This window comes from Lissotriton helveticus, chromosome 11 (genome assembly GCF_964261635.1).
Source record: "Lissotriton helveticus chromosome 11, aLisHel1.1, whole genome shotgun sequence".
Taxonomy (NCBI): Eukaryota; Metazoa; Chordata; class Amphibia; order Caudata; family Salamandridae; genus Lissotriton; species Lissotriton helveticus.
The window spans coordinates 1104264571-1104290559 of NC_136072.1; the positions used below are offsets into that span (position 1 = coordinate 1104264571).

The 25989-nt window shown below is 47.7% G+C and overlaps 1 protein-coding gene across 8 annotated transcripts in view; it reads right to left on the bottom strand.

Annotated features, from left to right (window-relative positions):
- The window catches only part of CABIN1 (calcineurin binding protein 1), a 1271888-nt gene that overhangs the window by 15663 nt on the left and 1230236 nt on the right, over positions 1-25989 (bottom strand). For all 8 annotated transcript variants that reach the window (XM_078667788.1, XM_078667793.1, XM_078667787.1 and 5 more), the window contains 2 exons: positions 23345-23639; positions 19442-19609 (listed from right to left, as the gene is read on the bottom strand). In XM_078667788.1, the coding sequence (XP_078523914.1) occupies positions 19442-19609; positions 23345-23639 (463 nt within the window). The remainder of the gene's footprint in view (positions 1-19441; positions 19610-23344; positions 23640-25989) is intronic.

Consider the following 25989-nt stretch of genomic DNA (forward strand, 5'->3'; position numbering starts at 1 on the left):
TCCTGTGCACCTGTATGTGGTGCCGTTGGACTAAGCAATGGAATTGTCCCACCTCCAGAAGTGATGGCCCGGTACCATACAGAGCAGTGGCAGCTTCTCCGCTAAGGCGGAGAAGTGTCACTCCACTGCTTTTAGCAGTGGAAATGAAGGAAAAACGAAATGATAATAACTGGGCGTTATTATCATTTTATTTGTTCCTGCGTTTTTGCGGGCGGGCTGCTCTGCTCTCAGAGCAAGGGAAGGAGTGGAGGCACTCTGTAAAGTGGGCATGAATGTTTGACCAGCCCTCTCAGGCCGGCCAGTCATGCACACTTTGCATGTTCTCCATTGCAGGCTGCATTACAGCTTGCATGGAGAACATGTCCAGCCCCCATTCCTCCTCTGAGCACTGAACCACGGTGCTCAGCCCAATCACAATGCTGCACTGCAGCGTTGTGATTGGTCAGGGGAGCCTGGCTGCTTCCATTTCTGGCTGGAGTGGAGGTACGAAGACCAGGGACGACGCAGAGAGATGCGCGGAGGTATGTTTTCTATTTTTTTCATCTCCGCCTCCATGCCTGCCCCGCCACCCCCGATCCGTGCCAGCTGCTACTGATACAGAGGCACCACCCCTGCATGATGAGGTCAGTTTAAATATGAACTCTTCTGCACCCTTAGAAGCAGAGTATAATAACATTCAAAACAGTGAGTGAGTGCAGAAACTAACATGGAACTATATCAAAGCAAAGAAATCCACACCAGAGATCAGGGAGGAAGAGAGAGCCATGAGGAATCTGCAGTTAAAGTGTCCATCATTTAGATCATGACCGAAGGTAAATAACCTGTTCTTCTGATGGATACTTATAACTGCACATTCCATGCATTTTGAATACATACCAAAGCAGAACGTTCCAAAAGGTGGCGGGCCTAACGCTTCACACCAGGGAATTCTGCAGATCGAGCGGGCAAAATGGTCATCCAGCTGGATGTAACAGTCAAGGCAGTAATGCCTTGGGAAGATGTGAACGGGTGCCCATTTAGCGGCCTGACAGATGACGCTGGAAGAATGAGCCCCAAGGAATAGCACATTTTTAGGTCTCGCCTAGACGAAAGCAAAAAGCGAAGCTTTTTGCTGTCTAGGGAGACTACTTATGTCGCCACTTTCCAGGGATTCCGGGGAATGTGGACAGCAGACTGTCACGAGCGTCTCCTGCTGGAGATTGTACCTCGTGAGCGCGCACGTCGTCACTCACGCATGCGCACAAACAAAGGCATCCACACACTGCATATACACACACGCACCCCCCCTTAAACATACACACGCGCACACAGACAGACAGACGCACGCACAAACACACTCAAACAGACACACACACACGCGTACACCCCACCCCCACTCACCCCTCCTCTCACTCAACTTACCTGTTCTGGCGGTTCACAGCGGCGGCTCCTTCTCCCGGGTGGCGGTAGCGCTTTGCGGGGCTCTCTCACCACATGAGAGCCCCGCCTTCCCCATGCGCCCGGCCGCTCTTCACCCGGTCCCCCATCTCGGGACCGGGACTCAATGCGGAGCCTTTGTGGCTCCTCGGGCAGCTCTCTCTGTCTCTCGGCGCGATGGGGCGGGACTTCCGGTTGGGGCCGCGCTGGCATTGGCCGGCTTCTCAACCGCTTCCGGGTCGTCGCGGGCAGCGCGGCGGCCCGGCACAGCCATGGTGCGTATGTTTTTACACTGAGGTTCATTCCCTTGCTCCCATTGCCTGTTTTCTTTTCTTTGCATCTGTGTTCACGCCATGACTTCTGGTAATCGTCAATAGCCATCAACCTGTGCCTGAAAGTGTCTGTTCTACAGCAGTGTCCCTAGAGATGATATGGTGTCTGAATGTGTTCGGTTATCCGGAATACTTCAGCAAGTATGGCATTTTGTTAAGCAGCCAGACAGATGAACCTGAGAGGAGGTTTCTCGTATATAAAGCATCTTAATGACTCTTGATGTTGTTTTTTCAGCAGTCAGTCAAGCAGGTTCTGGGTAAATTGGACTACATAACTGTGCAACTCCCAGTATAAGGTCGTATTGCGGCATTTTGTCATTTATAATGTTATCTTTTCGAAACCTACACATACAAGGATTCAGAAGAGAATATCTTCTCCATCTCTGTCTCTCTTGCTTTTCACCTCAAATGCTGTGACAACTTGATAGGAGACTGGTCACACTGTGATATATGCGACTTATAAGAGAAATGCTGTTTTATATGACCCACCTCTGTTACCTTTCTACCCGTGGTTGTAGTTTTTTTTTTAGGTCAAGCCTGGGCAGCGCTGCGAGGCATTCTGTATTAGAGTATAGATTTGAAGCTCTGCCCATATTTTTCATTGGCTTGTGTCATTGTCGTTTTGTAAATGCTGGCTTCACATTCGTTAATAGGCTGGTTAGTACCTCCTTAGTACCGCCTTGTCTTTATTTGTAATCTCCCATGAGGACTGACTCTTTTACTTCTGCTACACAGTATGACTTATTTAGTCTGAAAGCACTATTTTCTTAATGAGTTTCTCCTACTGCAGGCAGGATCTGCTTTCCTGCAACATTCAGCGCTCTGTGCATGCTTTAACTTATCTAGTAGCCCACGACAATGGTGGCCACTTCTTTGAAATTAAATAGATCTCGCATTTACAAGAGTTTGAGCCGTTGGCATTGTAAATAACAATGCCTTTTATTTATGTTTTTTAATCAAAAAAGATAAATAAAAGGCATAGTCATTTACAATGCAATAACTTAAACTCTTGCAAAGGCGAGACCTATTGCATTGCAAATGCTTGTTATGGAGAGAGAGATCCATTTTTATATGGCTCATTTATAGACTGCCCTTCCCTTAACTCCAGTGAATCCTTCGAACAGTTGGTCAAAAGTTGGGATCCACCCGGTGCTACTTATTTCACACAATTTAAAAGATATGGGCTCTGTTGGGATCCAGCCAATGAAGCACTCCTCCTTAGAGGGAAATGGAGGAGACAAGAAAGTTGATAATGTCATGGACTGTCCCATGTCGAAAAGCTATACCACTTTCGGCAGAAAGGATGAACTAGTCTGAAGCACCAAACTGACTGGGCGGAAGGTGGAATAAAGTGGTTGCACTCACAAGGCCTGGAGCTCACTGACATGGTGCTTGGAAATTATCACAAGGAAGACGGTCTTAATCGCCAGCAACCTCAAAGAATAGCTGTGTACAGGCTCAAATGGCATGCACATCAAGAAAGTAAAGGTACCATTTTAGCATTACAAAAGGTGCAGAAGGCAACATATGTAAGCTCCTTCAAACAACACATAATGCATGATTTAAACAATGAGGATTGAAAAAGTAAATGGAGAGCGCTCAGGAAGCATGACAAAAAAACGTAACTGTGCCCATCGGAAGGACTTGCAGGCCAAAAACATAACAAACATTAGTACATCAGAGAGATTTGCCAGCTGTGAATCGACCAGATGGTCTTCGAACCATGCCAACAACAACCAAGCTCTGCGTTCATAACAGTGAGCAGCCAAGATGACATTCACAACTTCCTAAGGCAGATCAAGCCACTTAGTTGGTTCTGTTAAATCCTCATGAATGGAGGTGTAGGCTGTGGATGATCAGATGAAAAAAAACTCAGCCATGTTGCTGTGGCAGTAAATCCCTCTGAAGAGGAAGATGGCTATGAGTGCAGATTTACACACGTAAAACCAGAACCTCTGAGTTCAGTCTGGGGCTAATCAGGATTACCTGAGACCGGTCATTTCTGGTCTTCTTCAAAGGAAGCAGCGGTAGAGGTGGAAATGCATAAAGGAGACTGGAGTGTTCTCGGCAGTAAGGAACAGATGCACCCAAGGCAGGCCCCACACGACAAACATACCTTGAACAACCTTCTGCTGCAGTTGCCCCTCATGGTTGGCTAGATGATGTCTGCTGGCCTCTTTCACTCTGGCATTTAGAAGTCCACCAGACAGTTCCCTGCCAAACAGATCCTTGAAGATCTAGCCACCCCCACAGCTACGGTGCTTTTTGGCACTGCACAAGACCCCACATTGCCCTGCTGTCGCAGTACCACATAGCAGTTAAGTTATCCATCATGAACCGGACAGGCTTGCCTTTGATAAACAGCAGGAAGGCCTTTGATGGATGACAGAAAGGCCTTGAAGGTCGGCTAAGTGATATGTAACTCTAATTAATGATATGGTACCACCACTCTGCTGAAGATCAGAGGTCTTTGATCTCAGACTCATACAGGTGAAGAAAATTCCCCCCCCAAAGGATGTGATGAATCAGTAACCACCATCAGCTCCATTAGGGGTAAGGAAAACATCTTGCTGCAAGTCATGTTGGTATTCCTTAGTCACTACGTAGGTCCTTGTTTAACTTGTCCGATACACAGATGCAGTGCAAAGTACATCTCTAGTGCTGAGCCACTGAAGGCGGAGGTTTCATAGGGGACCACACGTGCTAAAGGCACGAGGCACCAAAAGGTTGAACGAGGCCAGAAGACAAAAAGCCTCAGAACTGGGCTGGAACATAGGAATGAGCCTGAAACATCTGCAATATATCCAGAAAGTCCCAGACACTCTGCAATGTCACGAAGTCCTTGAAATCAGCCACAATCATATAAAGGGAATCCTCTGCAGCAGCTTAAGGTAAGATTTCAGCTGGTTGATACATGCAAGTACAAGCACACATTCCAATCTCCGGATCTAGGGCATATAGAACCTTGGTCAGAGTCAGCAACTTGTATTTGTCTTGCTGAAGAAAGACGTTCAAGAACCAAAAGATCCAAAATCGATTTGTCTTAATGGAGACCAAAAAGTACTTGGGAGTAATATCTCTTGCCCCTCACTGCCTTGAAAACATTTGCTATTGCCCCTTTGCCCACCAAGAAAATAACCTCCTTGACAAGGATGTAGGCATGAAAATAACCTCCTTGACAAGGATGTAGGAATGAAAAAAGGATAAAAAGGAGGAGTAATAAAAAGGCAGGTATAACCATGTTGATCCTGTGGGGTCATTCGGAGCTGTGGTAGGCTGCTCAGGAGAAGTCTAAAGTCTAAATAGGGGCCAACCTATGGACACATGGGACCCAAAGGAGCTCCAGAGGGTCACTGTATAGTCCAAATAAGCTGCAGCATAGCTTCTTTGAAGGTCTCGATCAGCTGCGGAATCAACAATGGCGGGGGAAATTCAGGATGCATCGACAGAGAGTAGGGTGAGTGTTTGAGGCAGACTGATCCATCTCTGCCTGTGGTAGGGAGGGCTCCAATTTAGAACTCTTATGCTTGAGCTGTGACATACCCAAAGAGAACGACCTGGACTAGGACTGAGACTTAGATCGGGAGTAGGCTCGAGACTTGGAGCGCAACAGGCCACATTTGTTTTGTTTAGCAACATACAGCTTCGCTCCTGTTCCCCGATAGACTCCAGGTGCATGAGGGAGCATTTATCACATGACTTTGATATATGCTTGGATCTGAGACAGCAAAGGCAAAAGTCATGAAGTCTGTAACTGAAGAATGTATGATGTTACAACACATACATTTACAACACAGTTTTGATATTGCAACATCCATTACAACGCATGGTTTTACATCGGGTGCCATCACAAAGCATTTTAAGAAAGGAGTAGTTTCTGTCCTGGTACTGGAGTTACAGGACAGAAACGACTCCTTCTGTAGTAGGGGATCTCTGTGTATAGTCATAATCTAGTGAAAAGAATGGCAAGCCCATCCCCACACCAAAGCGGCGGTGGAGAAAAAATGAAATAACCACTACTGTGCGAACAGATTTCGCAGCGAAGCCTGCCCAACCTGAGCGTCTGCCCTGGCATCAGTGTCCAGACAGTAATGCTTAGCAAAGGTATTGACCGACTTCGAAGTGGCCGCCTTGCAGATTTCTGCAATTGGAACATTACGTAGCAAAGCAGTCGTGGCAGCTTTGCCCCTGGTGGAATGAGCCTTAGGTTTACCCCCCTAAGGTCGTATTAGCTTTTAGGTAACACAATTGTATACAGGACACAATCCACCTCGAGATGGACTGTTTAGAGGTAGCAAGACCCGTCCTGACTGATCCATAATTGATAAACAATTGGTCTGACATACGAATATCCTTGGTTTTATCCAGATAAAATTTCAACACCTTCCTAACACCCAGGGAATGCAGAGACCTTTCCGCTGGAGAGGAAGGATTCTGAAAAAACGTAGGTAAAGTTATGGTCTGGTTAACATGAAAATCAGATATAACCTTTGGAAGAAATTTAGGGTGAGTACGCATAACAACCTTAGCAGCATGAAATACAGTGTAAGGTTCTTGGCAACACAACGACTGAATCTCACTCACCCTGTGGGCCGATGTAATGGCCACGAGGAACGCCGCCTTCCAGGACAGGTGCTGCAACGACGCCTTATGAATTGGTTCAAAAGGCTCCTTCATCAATCTGGACAGCACCACATTCAATTCCCACAAAGGCGAAGGAAGCCGGACAGGAGGGAACACTTTCTTCAAGCCTTCCAAAAAATCTTTGATCACAGGGATCTGAAAGAAGGAAGTCTGTGAAGGGCATTTCCTGTAGGCAGTCAGCGCAGCAAGATGAACCTTAATGGAATGGACATTAAAGCCAGACTGCGCTAGATGTAGAAGATACGGAAGGATGACATCCTCCTTACACGTCAGTTCTTGGACTTGCACCAGATGCAAAACCTCTTCCACTTGTAAGCATAAAAAGTCCTAGTGGAAGGTCGCATAGCCTCCTTCAGTATGTCCATGCAATCTTCAGGCAGATTCAAATGGCCATACTGCACTATCTCAGGAGCCATGCCGCCAAACTCAAAGACGAGAGGTTGGGGTGCACCATCTGCCCCCCGAACTTCGTGAGAAGGTCCGGCCTGCACGGCAACCGTATGTGAGGAAGGAGAGACCGGTGAAGCAGGTCCGTGAACCACCACTGTCTGGGCCATTCCTGGGCAATCAGGATCATCCGCGCCTTGCTTGATGAGCACCGTCGGAATCAGGGGAATGGGTGGAAAAGCGTACAGAAAGCTGTTCGACCAGTTGATCCATAACGCATTCCCCAGCGTCCCTTGCTGGTAGTACCTGGAGGCAAAGCCTCAGCATTTGCTGTTTTCGGCGGTGTAGTCCCCCACCTTGCAAAGACTTCTCCTAGTACTTCGTCGTTTATGACCCATTCGTGGTTTTCCTGAATCAGTCTGCTCAGTGCGTCGGCCTGAACATTCTGCACACCTGGAAGATGGGTAGCTGTTATCGTCAGTCCTCTGGCTAGGAGCAAGTGCCAGATCGCCTGCGCCTCCTCCGACAGAGTGTGCGATCTCGAGCCCCCCTGCTTGTTGAGGTAATACATGGTGGTCGTATTGTCCGTCTGCACAAGCAGAGAGTTGGTCTGGAAGGACGGATGAAAGGCCTTCAGTGCCAAGTGAACAGCTCTGAGTTCCAGGAAATTGATGTGGTACGTGGACTCCATCGGGGACCACGTCCCTTGAATCTGTAAGTCTCCGGAGTGCGCCCCCCAGCCGTGGAGAGACGCATCCGTCACGATAGTCTGCGTGGGAATGTCCTTGTGGAAGGGAACCCCTCTGAGGAGATTCTCCGCTGAACACCACCACTTCAGAGACTGAAGAGCATGCAGAGACAATCGTATCTTGTCGTCCCAAGATCCTTTCCTCTGACCCCACTGATCCTCCAAGCACTCCTGCAATGGTCTCATGTGCAGCCGTGCGTGTGGCGTGAGGAAGATACAAGAGGCCATCGACCCCAGTAGAGAAGACACCGTCCTCACTGTTGTAGATGGAGTGGTCATAAGAGCCTGAGCCTTCCGAAGGAGTGATAATCGTCTCTCCTCCGAAGGAGACACGCTTGCTGACAGCGTGTTGATGGAGGCTCCCAAGTACTGTATGCACTGCACCGGAGTCGGGACCGACTTGGACATGTTGATGTGCAACCCCAGCTTGTTCAAGAGAACGCACGTCTTCTGGAAGTGCGCTTGAGCTTCCGAGAAGGAGGAGGCCTTGATCAACCAATCGTCCAGGTACAGGTAGACAAACACCTTGTTCTTCCTTAGGTGTGCGGCTACCACTGCCATGCACTTCGAGAATGTTCTGGGCGCAGACTTCAGTCCGAATGGCAGTACTGTGTACTGATAATGATTGGCGCCGACTTGGAATCGCAGGAACTTTCTGTGTTTGTGTGCAATGGGCACATGGAAGTACGCATCCTGTAGGTCTATAGCACATAGCCAGTCTCCATGTTGCAGCTGAGGATAAATCTGACACAACGACAGCATGCAAAACTTCTCTCTGCGAATCCGCTTGTTTGCTTGTCGCAAATCCAGAATGGGCCTGAACTCGTTCTTGTCCTTCTTGCGAACCAGGAAGAACCGGGAGTACAGACCTCTTCCTCTTTGAGACAGAGGTACGTCTTCTATCACCCTTTTCCTTAAAAGGACATCGGCCTCCGCCTGGAGCTCGCGCAGCTGAAACTGCGAGCTGACCGGTGGAATTGATGGAGGCGGGCTGGTGAACCGAAGACTGTATCCATTGCAAACAATATTCAGCACCCACTTGTCCTGAGTAATTTTTCTCCATTGCCAGAACAAATTGAACGCTTCCCCCCACCGGAGCGGGTAATGGATGTAGGGGAAGTAACCGCTCAGGGTCGAGACCCAGCTAGGCCTTTGTTCGCTGTAGAGAACTGCTGGCCTCATCTACCCTTCTGGAGCTTCTGGAAGGGCCTCCGGAACTGCTGCTGTTGTTGCTGCTGCTGTCCCGAAGCCTGCACTCGCTCTCTGCCCTGTGCCCCGAACCTTCTCTGGAACGGGCGGTAGGCCTTCTTTTCTTTGGGCTTCTCCAACCCAACAGCCGTCAGGGTCTCGGCCTCCGCTTTCATGCGGGCCATCTCATCGTCCGCATGCTTGCCGAACAGGGTTTCACCCGAGAAGGGCAGATTGGCCACCCGCTGCTGAGCCTCCGGCTTCAGTGATGTGAGCCTAAGCCAAGCATGGCGCTGTTGGTTGATCCCATGACAGTACCCATGGGCCGCCAAAAAAGATACACCAGCAGCCGCGCTGATGACCTGGTTCGATACCAGCAACCCCTAATTCACGATCTCCTGAAAATCCTCCTTCTTCTCTCGTGGCAGGAGTTCCGTGAACTGCTGGAGGGATTCCCACAGGGCACGATCATACCGCCCTAGCAGAGCCGCATCGCTAGACGCCTTCATGGCCATAGATGCCCTCCCACAGGCCTTCCTGCCAGCTGAGTCGATCCATCGGCTCTCCTTATCAGGAGGTACAATAGAAGACGGGGAGGTAGAATGTTGTTTCCTGGCCGCCGTCACTATAACAGAATACGGAATCGGATCCATCCGCAGAAAAGCCGGGTCAGAATCTGGGGCCCTGTACTTTTTAAGGAGCCGGGAGGGAGCGGCCTTCGTCACTGCTGGCGTAAGGAACAGCTCCTCCGCGGCCTCTACCAATCCTGGTACTAGCGGTAGTAAAGGGCGAGACAAATGCTTCTTGTGAAGCGTCTCAAAAATCACGGATGTCGTGGGTGTTGGAGCCGTCACCGTGATTCCCAATTTTGCTGCGCCCCTCAGGAGAACATCCTGGAACGTGCTGATGTCGTCCACAGGAGACACTCTCGTCCCCGGGGATTCCGACAACGTCGGTGAATAGGTCCTGGTCCTGGAAGAGTCCGTGCGGGACCGTGATCCGCGCCTCCTATGGCGCCGTCTTGACCTAGTGGAGGATCTATGATGACTCCTCGATCTCCCCCTCTGCCCGGAGCGTGATCGCGACCTCCTTGGCTTCGGTCGATCCGCCGGTTCCACAGGGGTGGGCGACTTTGGCCTGGCTGGGGCCCTCGGACGAGGGGTCCCCTTTGGAGGAGTCGGATATCGGGGCAGTGAAACCGACCTCGGAGGAATCGGAGGCGGCTTGTCTGCCGGCAGCTGAGGTTGAGGTAGAGGTTGAGGACGTGGTGGAGTGGTGGAAGCGGAGGCGGAGTGGGAGCCCGCAGAGGAAGCCCCCTCAGCAAGGGAGGAGGGGGCGTAACCGACTTCTGCCTAGAAGGGGTATACACCACTGAGTACGCCGAACCCGGTGACCCGCCTTCCTTTCTAGGCTGGGACGTTGGCGAGTCTCCCATAGGCACCTGGCGCCTGCTAGACTGACTCCTGGTGCCAGAACTCCTTCCGCGCCTTCTTGGCGAGCGTCGGCTCCTCGACGACGAGCGTCTTCTCCTCGACGGCGACCGTCTCTCCCTCGATGGCGAATGCCTTCGCTTTGACGGCGACCTCCTTCGCTTTGACGGCGACCTCCTTCGCTTTGACGGCGACCTCCTTCGCCTCGACGGCGACCTCCTTCGCCTCGACGGCGATCTCCTTCGCCTCGACGGCGATCTTCTCCTCGACATCAAGGAGCCCGTCGACGACGACCTCCCCCTCGACGATGACCTCCTCCTCTTCGCCGACGGCGAACGGCGGTGTCGCCTCGACGTCGATTACTCGACGACGACGACGAAATCGTCCCCGGAGATCTCGACGGCGGTCTGTTCAGTTCCCTCGACGCCGAACGTCGATGTCGCTTCGACCCAGAGCCCTGGGGAGACGGGGAACCGACTGCAGTCATCCCTCTCGACGCCGTAGTCGGTGCAATCGACACAGACGGAGAATGGGGACGCTTGCTGGTCTTCCTGCCCCTGGGGAGCCCCCTAGAGGCCTCAGCATGGGCAGAGGAAGCCCCTCCAGACCCACCTTGTGCCTTCAGCCTTCGGTCCTCCAGGCCCTGAAGCCTGCTCTTCATTCTATCCCTCAGGGTCCTGCTAGAAAAGCCCTGACAAATGTCACACTCCTCTGGGACATGAGAAGAGGGAAGGCAGATGATACACACCTCGTGTGGGTCCGATTTGGCCTTCTTCCTGGAGCACTCTGGACATTTGTCAAATAATGCAGGCATATTGACAAACAAAGAGTGCACCAAAAGACAAACAGGAAGAAAAACCACCAAAGTACTTCAGAAAAGCACTCAAATAACTTGAAAAAAGTGAAAAATCACCAATAAACCTTTGAAAAGGGAGAGCTCAAAGCTCCAGGGTCCTGCTTGCAGGAGCCGGAAAAAAGAACTGAAAGTAAAAGGGACCTGCAGTGCATTCTGGGATACTGTGAAGTTCTGGAAAGTTCTCTTAAAGGCACAGTATCCTGTTCTGAGCCACATGATGGCAGCCTATGGGGCTTGCCTGTCCATGTCTTCCTCTCTATCATTCTAGAGGGTTTTTGCTGTTAAGGCAAGAGAAATCCGGACAGGCTGTGCATTTCGTGGATTTTTGGTGGAATTTCTAGATGAAGTACTGGACAGTGTAGCCTGTCGATATAGGCTGCATTATCTGTCTTTAATTCTCTCTTAAGTGTCTGTGCAGTTCTGCATTTTTCGACACCTTAAGAGATTATTTTTTATTGCTCTGGGGTCCAAGCACATGGGTGGGACTATTCACTAGATTATGACTATACACAGAGATCCCCTACTACAGAACTACATTTACAACGCATACCATTACAATGCATACCACTACAATGCATATTACTTTTAGGGCAACAGTAGGGTAAGTGTTGGATAGTGTAGGGGTAAAAATTACTATTCCCACTTCAGTGAGTGCAACAGTAGGGTAAGTGTTGGATAGTGTAGGGGTAAAAATTACTATTCCCATTACTTACCTTATATTGCGTTGCATGCGTTGTAGTGACGCACAAGTTAGTACTTGTGTAACAATATTTCTGTAAGAGACATTAGTGATTGATTCCTTACCTTAGAATATCCCCAGGCGTCAGGCTGGATCCGGATAGCTTTGCTAGCAGTACCTCTGCGCGGCAGTAGGGGCGTCATGCGGCTCCGCGTCCGTCGCTGGCATCGTATGCGCCGAGATGACGTCACGTAGACTACTTAGGTGCCCCTGCGCGATGACGTCAGTTCTGCACACAACTTTCCACTCCTGGAACGCAGACAGAGCCATGCCAAAAACTGATCACTGGTGCCAAGAAACTAGGGCCCTGAAAGGGATGTCATTAACCCTAGAAATCATATTGCAGAACGAAGGGGGGGGGACCGGTAAGGAATCTATCACTAACTAACTTACAGATATATCGTTACACAAGTAGTAACTTGTGCATCTGAAAGAGACGAGTTAGTGATAGATTCCTTACCTTAGAATAGATACCCTAGCAATCCCAACCCCGGTGGTGGGTCTGCGAACCAGATTACACCAGAATGTCACAGAGTACAGAAAGGCCAAAAAAGCAGTCTCTCCATACTTAACTGTCCAGGCAGTAATGCTTGGTAAACATGTGCAGCGAGGCCCACATAGCTGCCTGACAAATGTCCTGCAAGGGAACACCGCATCCCAAGGCAGTAGTGGCTGCCGTTGCCCTGGTGGAATGGGCACGCAGCCCCACAGGAGGCTCCTTTTTAGCCAATGAGTAACGGGCTTTGATGCAGAGAACGGCCCACTGAGAGATGGACGGCTTGTGCACGGCCCAACCTTTTTTGGGACCCACGTAGCCAACAAAGAGCTGGTCATCCACTCAGAACTGTTGTGTGCGCTTCAGATAGAACGAAAGCGCACGTTTTGGGTCCAGACGGTGGAGCCTCTCTTCATCTTTCGAAGGATGCGAGGCAGAAAGAAGGTGGCCAAGTGATGGTCTGCCCAATGTGGAAGGGCGTGACAAACTTTTGCAAGAAAGAAGGACGGGTCCTTAAAACCACCTTATCCGGATGAACAGAAAGGAAAGGAGGTTTGAAAGAAAGAGCTTGGAGCTCTTCTGGTAGTGGTGATAGCTACCAGGAAAGCCGTCTTTAGAGTAAGAAGACGTAAAGGACAGTTATGAAGGGGCTCAAAAGAAGCACACATCAGATATGTCAAGACAAGGTTTAAGACCCATTGAGGCATTATGAACGGCACGGGAGGAAACGTGTGTGTAAATGCCTTTCAGGAAACGGGCAACAACCAGGGACTTAAAAAGAGAAGGCTGATCAGGAAGCCGTAGAAAGGCGGAGATGACTGAAAGATAACGCTTGTAGTGCCCAGAGCAGAGCCCTGCTGGGCCAAGGGAAGAAGGAACAGAAGAACCTCAGAAAGAGGGGCAGAAAGGGGATCCACAGACTTATCTGTGCACCATGCCACAAACTTATTCCACCTGCAGGCGTATACCGTTTTCGTGGAGGGACTCCTGGCTGCCAGAATGACATCACAGACTTCGGGAGGAAGATTGAAAGTTGTCAACTGCCGCCGCTCAATCTCCACGCATGGAGGTGGAGGCTGGACAGGTTCGGGTGGCGGACCGTCCCTTACTGCTGCGACAGAAGATCCTCCCAAAGAGGCAGTCTGATTGGCGGATCGATCGCCATGTTGAGTAGCTCGAGATAGTTTTTTGGTAAAGGGGTATTTTTAGGGTTCAGGGTCAGTTTTGGGTTTTTGGGTAAAGGGGAATTTTTAGGGTTCAGGGTCAGTTTTGGGTTTTTGGGTAAAGGGGTATTTTTAGGGTTCAGGGTCAGTTTTGGGTTTTCGGGTAAAGGGGTATTTTTAGGGTTCAGGGTCAGTTTTGGGTTTTTGGGTAAAGGGGTATTTTTAGGGTTCAGGGTCAGTTTTGGGTTTTTGGGTAAAGGGGTATTTTTAGGGTTTAGGGTCAGTTTTGGGTTTTTGGGTAAAGGGGTATTTTTAGGGTTCGGGGTCAGTTTTGGGTTTTTGGGTAAAGGGGTATTTTTAGGGTTCAGGGTCAGTTTTGGGTTTTTGGGTAAAGGGGTATTTTTAGGGTTCAGGGTCAGTTTTGGGTTTTTGGGTAAAGGGGTATTTTTAGGGTTCAGGGTCAGTTTTGGGTTTTTGGGTAAAGGGGTATTTTTTAGGGTTCAGGGTCAGTTTTGGGTTTTTGGGTAAAGGGGTATTTTTAGTGTTCAGGGTCAGTTTTGGGTTTTTGGGTAAAGGGGTATTTTTAGGGTTCAGGGTCAGTTTTGGGTTTTTGGGGTACAGGGGTACAGGGTAAAAATAAAGTAAAATTAAATTTAAATTAAATTAATTAAATGAAATGAAATGAAATTAAATTATATTACATTAAATTATATTAATTTCAATTAATTTACATTAAAAAAATTAATATATACTTACCAATACTTACGTTGTAATGGTATGCGTTGTAAAGGTACCTGCGTTGTAAAAACATGCGTTGTAAATACATGCATTGTAATAGTTTTTGCGTTGTAAAAATTTCGTTGTAAAGGTATGCGTTGTAAAAGTATGCGTTGTAACGTCATACATCCACATATATATATATATATATATATATATCCAAGGAATCACTTCACCACAAAGAAAAAGCGCCGAGGTCAGAGGGGGAATCTTCGAAGAAAACTTTATTTCCAAACTGTGCAGGTAGGCGGCGGCGAATGCATTTCGGCCTGTTTTGCCTTCCTCAGCGCCCTGCACCCACCAGTCATAATAAATGCCCAAATGTTCTGCTCCACCTGAAGTAATGGTGATGTCACTGAAGCTCCTCCCCAGGAAGTAGTTCGCTCACCTGTTGGAGACCGCACACCATGAAGCAGACTCCAACCCACAGAATGCATCATGCTTATGCATCTGGGTCGGCGGCGTGGGGGGGCAGAAAAAAGTTTTTGGTATCAGCGACCGTGAGCATATATATATATATAAAAATAAGCAACTGCAGCCTCATATACACCAGAGCTGAATAATGCTGTAAGGACTTCCCACTATATCATAAAAAACACACATTAGAAACAGGGAAAACAACAGCAAAACGTGTTTTGAAACTGTTTTAATGCTCAGCAGTCAGCAGAAAACTCACAAAGGACTGAAAGCATATACAGCTCCCAGGCTGCATTGCAAAAACACAGTCTAAAAAGACTGAAAAGCGAACTCATAGCAACATAGAGATAAACTGGCACCGTGCCTTTAAAGCAGTCATGACCCCCAGCTTCCCATCATGCCTCAGGGGTGACAGTTAGGTCAGTAGTTCTTTGCGGTGACTAAAAAGCCATGGCACAAAGAGTTGACAATACCTAACGCAATTACACTTTTATGTGTCACTCAACTGTGCACTACAAAGTTTTGTCGAACAATGTAGGCAAAAGGGAAACACGTTACTCACTGTCAACACAACATGCAACACACAGTAAGGCAGACAGTGAAGATAGAGTGCACTGGTTAATAGTTGCAGGCTACTGACTTGTCTTGAGCAAGACCACTTCCGGTTAACAAGAGCTCCACTGGTGGGGATGGACAGGTCATTTTTAACCTACTATATGACTTCTGATACAAACGTCTTGCTCAATACAAGGTACACAATAGATGGGAGAATCAGTCAAAATAAAAGTGTTACTGGATACGGGATATGGATTTTACAAATGGAGAGTGGCTAATGGGCATAGACTACTGTGCCAAAGCAGAAGAAACTTTCTATTAAGCTAGAGGAAATGTTACAAAATAGAAGATCTGGGAGGCCTGGTGGGTGTTTTTTTGAATGATACAGTCTTTACTATGGTGAGAAGGCTTACTAAGTGAAAATTGATTATGGCTGACGTGAGGTTTAACTTTGCAACTGACTAAATGCTGATGATTGTAACATTAGTAAATTTTTAAAAACAATAAAACAATGTACTTAAACAGAAGCCTCAGAATACAAAATGTGTATATGGATTATCTTAAAACCTTAGATATTAGCACCACCACATACCAAATATTAGTATTTGGCTAACACCGTCGAACACATGCACCAGCACAGCCGAACACATGCATTTCCAGATCCACACAGACCCTAACTCCACCCTCAGAGGCACCCTCGTCTACCCACCCCCCGAACACCCCCTCAGTTCAGCGACTCCATCGTCGACTTGACCAGCACGCACGCCCTGACCTCCGACTACATCCTCCACGGAGACCTGAACTTTCACCTTGAGAACAACGACGACAACAACTCCACAACCCTGATCGATAACCTCGCCAATCTCGGACTGAAGCAACTCGTCACAAGGCCCACCCACTCCGCCGGCCACATGCTCGACCCTGTCTTCTCCTCAAGCCCGCACGTCTCCGTCAGCCACACCACCGAACTCCTCTGGACCAACCATCGCTACATCCACTTCGCCTTCCAGAAGTCCACCACACACCCAACAGATCCCCCGCCGTGGCTGGAGCAAAATCACCGAAGACCAACTACACGCAAACCTCACTCTCAGCCCACCCACCAACACCGACGACGCTGCCCACAGCCTCAGATGCTGGATCGAGGACTGCGCCAACACTCTCGAACGCTGAAGAAACCCCCCCACAGAGACACCAGCAAGAGGGCCAGCTGGTTCACCCCAGAACTCCTAGCCTCCAAGCAAGCATGCCGGAAACTAGAGAAGAAATGGCACAGTGAACAAACTCCGGACAGCCACGCAGCACACAAGGACGCCATCCGCATCCACCACCACCTCATCAGGGCGGCCAAGAGGACCTCCTTCAAAGACCACCTCGACAACAACGCACACAATAGCAAAGAGCTCTTCAACATCGTGAAGGAACTCTCCAACCCCAGCTCCAACACCAACGATATCCCGCCGTTGCAAGCCCTGTGCGACTCCCTCACCACCTTCTTCCACCACATGATAGCATACATCCACGACAGCTTCAACACCCAGACAGCCCCAACAGACAGCAACACAACAGACCCTCCGCACACCATCGACCACGACCCCCTGCTAGCCTGGGCCAGCGTGAACATCGATGACACCATTAGGACCATGCGCTCAATCCACTCCGGCTCTCCGTCAGACCCATTCCCGCACCACGTCTTCAACAGAGCAAGCAGCTCCTTCACCACCTTCCCCACCTGCGCAATGTCATCAATCTCTCCCTTGAGACCGCGACCTTCCCAGAGATATGGAAACACGCCGAGATCAACGCCCTACTCAAAAAACCTAAGGCAGACCCAAGTGACCTCAAGAAATTCCGACCCATCTCTCTGCTCCTCTTCCCAGCCTAGGTCATCGAGAAAACCGTCAACAGACAGCTAACCCGATACCTCGAAGAAAACAGAATCCTGGACCCTTCCCAATCAGGGTTCCGCAGCAACCACAGCACCAAGACTGCCCTCATCGCCGTCACCGATGACATCAGGACCCTGCTGGACAACGGCGAGACCGTAGCACTCATCCTCCTAGACCTCTCTGCCGCTTTCAACACTGTCTGCCACCGCACACTATGCACACGCCTCCACGCCACAGAGATCCGAGACAAGGCTCTGGATTGGATCGCCTCCTTCCTCTCTGGCAGAACCCAGAGCGTCCGCCTCCCCCATTCCATTCCAAAGCCTCCGAGATGATATGTGGCATACCCCAGGGATCCACCCTCAGCCAGATGCTGTTCAACATTTACATAGCTCCGCTCGCACACATAGCCAGACAGCACGACCTCAACATAATCTCCTATGCCGGTGACACTCGGCTGATCCTCTCCCTCACCAAGGACCGCATTACCGCCAAAGCCAACCTCCACGAAGGAATGAAGGCCGTCGCCGACTGGATGAAGAGCAGCGGTCTGAAGCTGAAGTCGGACAAGACGGAGGTCCTCCCTCGGCTCAAACCCTTCATTCTGGGACGACTCCTGGTGGCCGACGGCACTGGGGGCAGCCCCGACACCCACCGACCATGCACGCAACCTGGGAATCATCCTCGACTCAACACTCTCAATGACCAAGCAAGTCAACGCCGTCTTCTCCTCCTGCTTCAACACCCTCCGCATGCTCCGCAAGATCTACAGATGGATCCCGACAGATACAAGAAAGACAGTCACCCAGGCCCTCGACAGCAGCAGACTAGACTACAGAAATGCCCTCTACGCGGGAGCCCCGACCAAGCTCATCAAACGACTACAACACATCCAAAACGCCTCGGCACGACTGATCCTCGACGTACCACGCCAGGGCCACATCACCCCCCCACTGAGAAACCTGCACTGGCTCCCCGTCAACAAGAGGATATCCTTCAAGCTCTTCACCCAAGCACACAAGGCACTCCACAAGACCGGCCCAGCCTACCTCAATAGACGGCTCTCCTTCTACATCCCCAACCGCCAGCTACGCTACGCCGACCTCTCACTCGCCACCGTCCTGCGCATCCGAGGAACAACCACCGGTGGGAGATCCTTCTCCCACCTCGCCGCCAAGACATGGAACACCCTCCCACTGAGCCTACGACAGACCCAAGACCTGCTTACCTTCAGGAGGATACTCAAGACCTGGCTGTTCGATCAGTAGAGCCCCCCCCAGCGCCTTGAGACCCTCGCGGATATGTAGTGCGCTTTACAAATGACTGATTGATTGAGTATGCACAACCAACTATGAGGTTTAAAGCAAAGATGTCCAAGCAACATCTTATTCCCAAGATGAACATCTCAGTTCTTAGGCTCTGTGATGATTAATTTTAGAACTAGCCATGTTAAACTGTATAGTCCTCCTTTTGTTCCAGCTGAAGAACAAGCTAGATATGGCCCTTGAAAATCAACTTAGGCATACTTTCATCATTAGGCTCCCTTCCACTCTCTATGCTTCTCTGCCGATTACCCATAAAAGCAATTCCTCGACAGAGATGAATGGGTTCAGGGTCACAACCATCCATGTTCAAGCTCTTGTTGGGACAACATTTTCTGGTAGCAATGTGATTCAATAGAAGCATAGTTATCCAAACAGCTGCAATATGACCAACTGGGGTTTTCGTTCAATTGAAACTCATGACAACAAAATCAAACTTTTAATGATGACTTACCAAGAAGCTCAGCAAGTTCTGGTGAAACAAAGTCAGCGCTTCATATTACACATTATGTCAAGGCTCATTTTGACATTCATTACTTCAACATTCAACATCTACAAAAGTAGTCTGGATGCCCTATGCTTTGATAAAGACAGGATTTATTTGCGAGTAGGTGATGTCTACATACCATTTACTTAGTAATGCATTCTTCCTGATACACATGCAAAAATTGCCAAAGTTTTAGACAACTTTGATCAGCAGCCTGAAATTTAATGTTGAGTGCTCGACTGGTTTCTTTTTATTGCGAACAATGAAGACTTAGCTAGAAGTAAAATTAAATGCCTTCACGTTTCACCTTTATACGCAGTATGCCGCGAATCACAGCTGCTCAACTCAAAGACCCTCTGAGAGGGATCAACTGTCTGAGTACATTGCAGATGAATTAAGGAAGGAATTTATTCCGAGATCCCTTAAGTCAAACAATCCGAGGGGACAGTGAGACAGAAGATATGTAACATGGTAGCCAACTACAAAAGTGAAAATTTGTATGATGCTTCCTAACAAGGCACTCCTTAGTGATGGACTGTCAGTAACGTGTTGCTTAAGAATGCCTGTTATACGTTAGGCCTGCTCAATCACTTACCTTGATTGGAACAACGCCCAGAGTTTGCACTTGACACCACTTCTTTCTTCCAGGTAGAATGATCAGGAGAAGGGGCCACAGTTGCCATTTTCATCTGCTGGCAGAGGCGGGTTTCTTGAGGTTGAAATCCGAGACCGCACAAGGGAGTCGCCAGCTCCTCATCCTCTGCTAAGATGTAAGACCATAAACAAATTAGCTAGAAAATACGCAAATATATAAATCACTCTTTGTGCTAGCTCCCTGGATGCCACAATGATAGTGCTGAGTCTAAGATTTTATAGTAATTTCAAAGAATTGAGACAGACTACATTCTGTCTTGAGAAAAGGGGGCTTTGGAGTACCCAAAGACAGTACTTAAAATGCTATAAATTCAAGAAGACACCTCAAATCAGTGTGTGTCAGGTACACTGTACAAGTTAATGCAAGGTAATTATCCTTCGCTCTGTTCTACACAACGGTGTTTCACACCTCAAATAATACCTGCCATTCTTAATTCAATCGTAACCACAGTTATCTGCATTTATAAAAATGTATATTAGTAATCACTGGCAACGCAATGGCAAGTAGAACACACTTTTACCCTTATTATTTCTGTGCTCAGTATATATTCACCAACTGCTCGGAGGATACCAATCGTAGTTTGCAGTGCTAAACAAAAACCCAAATGCATAAAAATACTTGCACTGATACCCACTTTTCTTCTGTAAGATGCACGAATGGCAGTAGACCCTCACCCATCTCTTTGCTTAGCACTGACATTGCAAACCTTGACCCATCTTCGATCCAGAGAAGGCTCATTTTGGACCCAAACAATAGTTTTAATTCCACTTTTACTGGATGTGCTCAAGGATAAAATACTAACATGTCATCAATCTTTTTGTAACAGGCTGTGGCCCTGGAAAGGAACATCTACACAAAGTGTTTAAAGATCCCTAGTTAAGAAGCAGATATTGCTGGTACCAAAAAAAGTGTTCTGTAATCCAAATGTGCACCGCAAATAGTTACACTGCGAAATTATTTGTTAGATCGGATACAAATTTCACAACAGCAAACAGATGAGAAGGGATCTCACCGATCCCTCTTTAGAAAACAGGAAGAGCAGCCAGGAAATGCTTCATCTGTGACACCATTAGGACCTTTCCAAGGAAGATTCAACAAAGCTTCTCGTACAGCGATCGCAGATCACAATGGGTAAGTTCCTTTCTGAAGATACCAAAATGAGAATCGTCTCCACTTGTTCATGCAAACCACTGTGATGCACAGTGGAAGCTACAGAACAACACCTGAAAAACCTCAGACAACTCAGCCTTTCAAAAAACATGGGTGTTTACCTAAACTTGGGTAAAAATTCCTCTCTCCCATTGTGGGACAGATAAGAAACCTCTTCAAGTGTGGCCTCCAAGGCTGGAGGCTCACCAAGAGAATACCATGTTCTCCTTGCCAAGTTCACTTCAACCACAGTCATGGTAGACACAAACATGTTCATGTCCCCACTGCTGGGACCAAGAGTGATGGACCTGAGTAACAACCTAAGCTGCAGTGCCATACAGAAAGAAGCGAAAATAGTATTTTGTGATTGGTGCTATCCCCAGACTGGGGACAGGCCCAGTGGATGTAGTCTGTTGAGAAGCTGCAGTCTTGTGACAGGACTGGCTTGAGGAAGAGCAACCAGCAGCCCTGAGGAACTATAGATGTGTGAACCAGGACCAATGATGAAGAAATGGGACCATCAGGAGAGCTTCAGCAGTGATTTTCTTGCTTAATTGTGTTCCAATAGGCAGATCCTCATAAAAGCACCTTATCTTCAGATGGAAAAGAGCGCTGTGTTGTGGACCTCGATGCATGGAGCACGAGACTCTGTTTCTTATACACGTGACACTGAGAGAACCCACCTTAAATTCCTGGTACACCTGTCTGTAATTGATGCTAACTTCTCTCTGGTGGGTGTTATCAGCAAGCCGAACATAGGACCCTTTGTACCATCCTCCTACAACATACTGTGCTGAGACTTTTCATAGATAAATATTTGAATCATCCTAGCCCTATAACGCTGCTTGGCAGTGGGAATACACAATGTGAGTCTGTGTCTATAGTCCTTCGAGTGCCACCAGCACCAAGTAATTTTATACAGGTCAAAGGTGTGCCAGCTGCAAGATACAAATACATCTCCACGCAGCCTTTGAATGAAGTGTAGTGGGTGTCTTACTCACGTCAGTACTAAGAGTCATGACTCTTCACTGCATCAGACACCCATATTTCCACTACAGCACCACCTCTTTTATCAATCAGTAGCAACACACTACCTTTTAGACCATGTTAATCCATTTGGGTCGATGACTAGGCCACCCTCTTTAGTTTAGGTTAAAAAGATTACATTACAAAGCCATGTATGCCCAAAAGCATCGCTGATCAAAAACCTATTTGTGTATGCCCATTGTTTGTACTTGCCCCTGCTCCACATATGCTTTGACGAGAACTGTGCCCATCACGGACCCACAAGTACCCTTTCAAGTCTCAGATCCCCATGCATCTTGAACAGTCTCTAACCATTAGTGACCGGGAAGCATGCTTTGCAGTCTCACAGAACACAATGAAAGTAACCCTAAAGGAAATCTTCACGAAAGGCAAAAATTCTTTGGCGAACGCCCTACTCATTGCCTGCACTGAACTGCCCCTTGACTTGCCCAACTGGCGGGATTTCAACCAGGAATTTTAAAAACCATTTTAAAGAAACAAGTAAGACTATTATCCAAGCTAGATGATATGAGGCTAATAGAGTTCTCCCGCAGCAATATCGGACTTTTAGCCAGACCCTATAAGACAGCCATAAATTGACTCAGTTTTGAATAAATCCATTTTAAAGCAAATTCTGTCAGTCAGACTCATGGTACTGCCAATAAAAGACATAAATATTTGCTGGAAAGCTCTAGAGGCGGTTACCACTTGCAGACTGTGCCATCAGCACGAGGAATCTTTGGTCCACTTAGTTAGCATCTGCCCCAGATTGAACCACGCACGCTGCACTTTATTAAAACCTTTGTTCTTAAAATATGGCAGTCATACCTGTTCAGATGCAATGAAACTTCTTTTTAATTTGGAGATCCCTATGGAACTGGCCAGACTAGCAAAATATGCACGCCAGTTTAAAGAACTTATAAGTAAAGATCGAGCTATGGAATAAAGGCTGATCGCAGTTTTAAACTAGCGAATATATATCAAACATTATGGTCTCTTAATTATTTGCCTTGGGTTATTGTTCGATTTCTGTAAAATGAAATGATACAATGTTGTTTTTACCAATGAGCTAAGAAGGCGCGGGATGGATACACCACGCCCTGCCTTTTGCAACAATTTTTATTAATTGAAACAATAAAAAATATTCATTCATTCATTCGGTCTCAGATTATCATATATTATGACCTTAATCACTGGCTCGCATGCAATGTTTCCAGTCTCTGTACTTGGCTCTGATGCCCAAATATTCATACATCCCAAGCAGTCTCTGCCTATAATGACCTGGTGAGTATCCTGCCCCTACTTTGTACTTGATTCTTATCCAAATATGTTCTAGCAGTCTTTGATGAGCAGTGAAGGCGGTAAATTTGCACTTCCTTCTATCCTCCACAACAGTGCCTAATTATGATGATGGGTCTATTTTGAGCTCTGATTCCAGTACATAATCCATAGTCCTCAACCAACAGCAATGCATGTAGATTCAGTGCGGCTCGCTCTCCTAGGCACTAACTCAAGGACATCCTGACTGACCAATGCAGAGAAAGGAATGTCATCTGTCCAAAACCCTGTATACCAATTCAGATATCCCCTCTGCCCCAGGGCTATCTTTCGGCAGCAGTATCTCATATGTGAGCAGCGGGGTCTTCTCATGACAGCTGCCAAACTTACCATGGGTGAGGTAGGACATGCTGGATACTGTTTTGGTAGACAGGCCCCGTTGCTGCTCAGAATCCCTTGGTGCTTCAGCAACTGCAGCCACAGATGATGAGGCAGAGGAGGACGATGACGAGGAGGAAGAGGTCGGCTTTGTTTTGGGTTGGAGGTCTCCGAGCCGGAGGAGGTTGTCAGTTGCCACCAGGTCCGTACTGAGGGGTGTCAGGAGCACAGACACTGGTGTCAAAGGAAAGAAGATGTCTCTGCTCTCTTTTGTGTGCTTTGGGGTTGATGGTGCATCGCCTGTTGACTGAACACAAAAGAAATCAACATGAGGATAGGCCTGTCCCAACTTAGAAGTCTCAGAAGCAGGCATGCAAAAAGTACAATGTAATTCCATAACTGCAATGCATGCGCCACACCGATGTTAAGAAAAATCTATGTAAACAGTGAATTATAATTTCTTTCTTTAGAGAAACAGTTTGTAGTTCACTCACTGTAGCCCTCCCTCTACTAGTACAGCTCCATACTATGGACTACTGATTGGTAATTACAGGGCACCAGCCTTACACCTGCAAATTAATTATTTTAATTTTTTTTAAAAACACATCGTAATCTGATTTGGGTTTTTTAGAATAGAAAATAAAGCCTTGTCCTTCCATCTTTCTCTACCCGCACACGCCTCTGATGTGACGATAAAGACTGAGCCTCCCTCCAACCTATGAAAAGCATGCACACTGAATAGGATGGTGGTGGGATTCACTGCAGGCTAATAAATATGTTTGGAAAACACTTTGCTCTTGCACATTAACATGCACTGAAAACACTTGAGAAAGGCTTCTTCATTCATTGGAAGAATAAAAGGAGGCAGATATCAGAGTAGGCCAATGAGTACTTCAGATCAGTTTTCACAAAAACATGTTACTTGTAAAAATAGAGCAGAAATGGACATGGTGCCTTTTTTTGTGATAACTGATGTACATAGCCCCTGGGCTTTTCCTTTTTTTTTTACTGCTAGTTGAAATCATGCACGTAGAGAGCACTCCCTCGCCCCCTCCAACGTTACTAACCCTAAATCAATTCACAAAGACAACGTTCACCCTCAATGATTGGAGGGTGACACAAAACTCCATAAGCAAAACAGTGTTTGCTGTGCTAATAAATTTGTCCCCAACTCTGTACCACACTGAAAACAAAGTTCATAACTACAATGGAAATCCGCATAGGAACTTTCTCAGTGAAAAAATGAAACAGAACTAAACTAAAATCCACTACAATAGGATTTCACAAATAGTTCAGCCTCATTTTGATGCCTTTTCTACTTTGGTGAATTTTGGTTCAGCAAAAACTGGAGCTCTTCTATACACAATAGGGAAATTAAGGAAATTGTTTAACCCTAAATACAAAAAAAATAAGAAAACAATAAAAACACTTCACATGCTCTCTAACATGTTCTCTTTATCTGTTTAAAATAGCAAAGTATCCCATAGGTTTGCAAAAAAAAAAATATATATAATAATTATTGGGATTTTTTTTACTTTAAAAAAAAAAAGCTTTCAAGACTTCAGAACCGACGACACAGCACAGAGACAGCTCTGATCGCTGCAACAGACAATATTTGCACCCTACTGGACAGAGGAGAATCAGACGCCCAAATCCTGCTCGTCCTCTCCGCAATTTTCGACACTGCCTCCCAACACACACTAAATCGCCCACATCAGATTGGCATCACAAGAATATGCGCTCAGATGGATAGCATCCTTCCTTCACTGGACGTACCCAAAATGTTTGACTCACTCCTTTCACATCACAGGTCAAGCACAACATTTGCAGCATTCCACAAGGCTCATCCCTCTGCCCAACCCTCTTCAGCATCTACATGCTACCACCCGCAGACATCGTTAGATCGCATGACATCAAAAACACCCAGCTCGTCCTATCACTCTCAGCCGACCCCACATTGTCGAAGACTAACTTCCACGACTGCATGAAGAACATCTCAGCCTGGATGAGAGACAACTGCCTCAAGCTCAACATAGACAAGACGGAAGTTCTCTTCTTTGGTAAGGACACCGCCCAATGGAACAACTCTTGCTGGTCATCAGAACTCTGACCCACCCCCACGCCAAAAGACCACACCTGCAACCTTATCATCCTCGACAGTGAGCTAGCCATGAAAGGTCAAGTCAACACTGTCTCCTCAGCCTGCTTCGCATGCTCAGCAAAACCTTCAAGTGACTTCCCATCACCACCAGGAAAACTGTAACTCGGCCCTCATCACCCGTCGACTGGACTACAGCATCGCACTCTATGCAGGCACCACCACCAAACTCATGCAAAGTTAATCTAGAACGCAGCAGCTAAAGTAATCCTCAACTTGCCCAAAAGAACCCACATCAACCAGCACCTGAAGGACCTCCACTGGCTCCCATTTCACAAGAGATGCCACTCCAAGCTCCTAACCTATGCCTACAAAGCCCTCAACGACAACGCATCAACCTACATGAACTACCGCCTGCACTTCCACCAACCACCCAGGAATCTCCGCTCCACACACCTCGCCCTCGCTGATATACCTCGCATATGCACAAACCGCCTGAAGGACACTCCTTCTAACATCTTGCTGCCAAATCCAGGAACACGCTACCCCTCCATCTCCA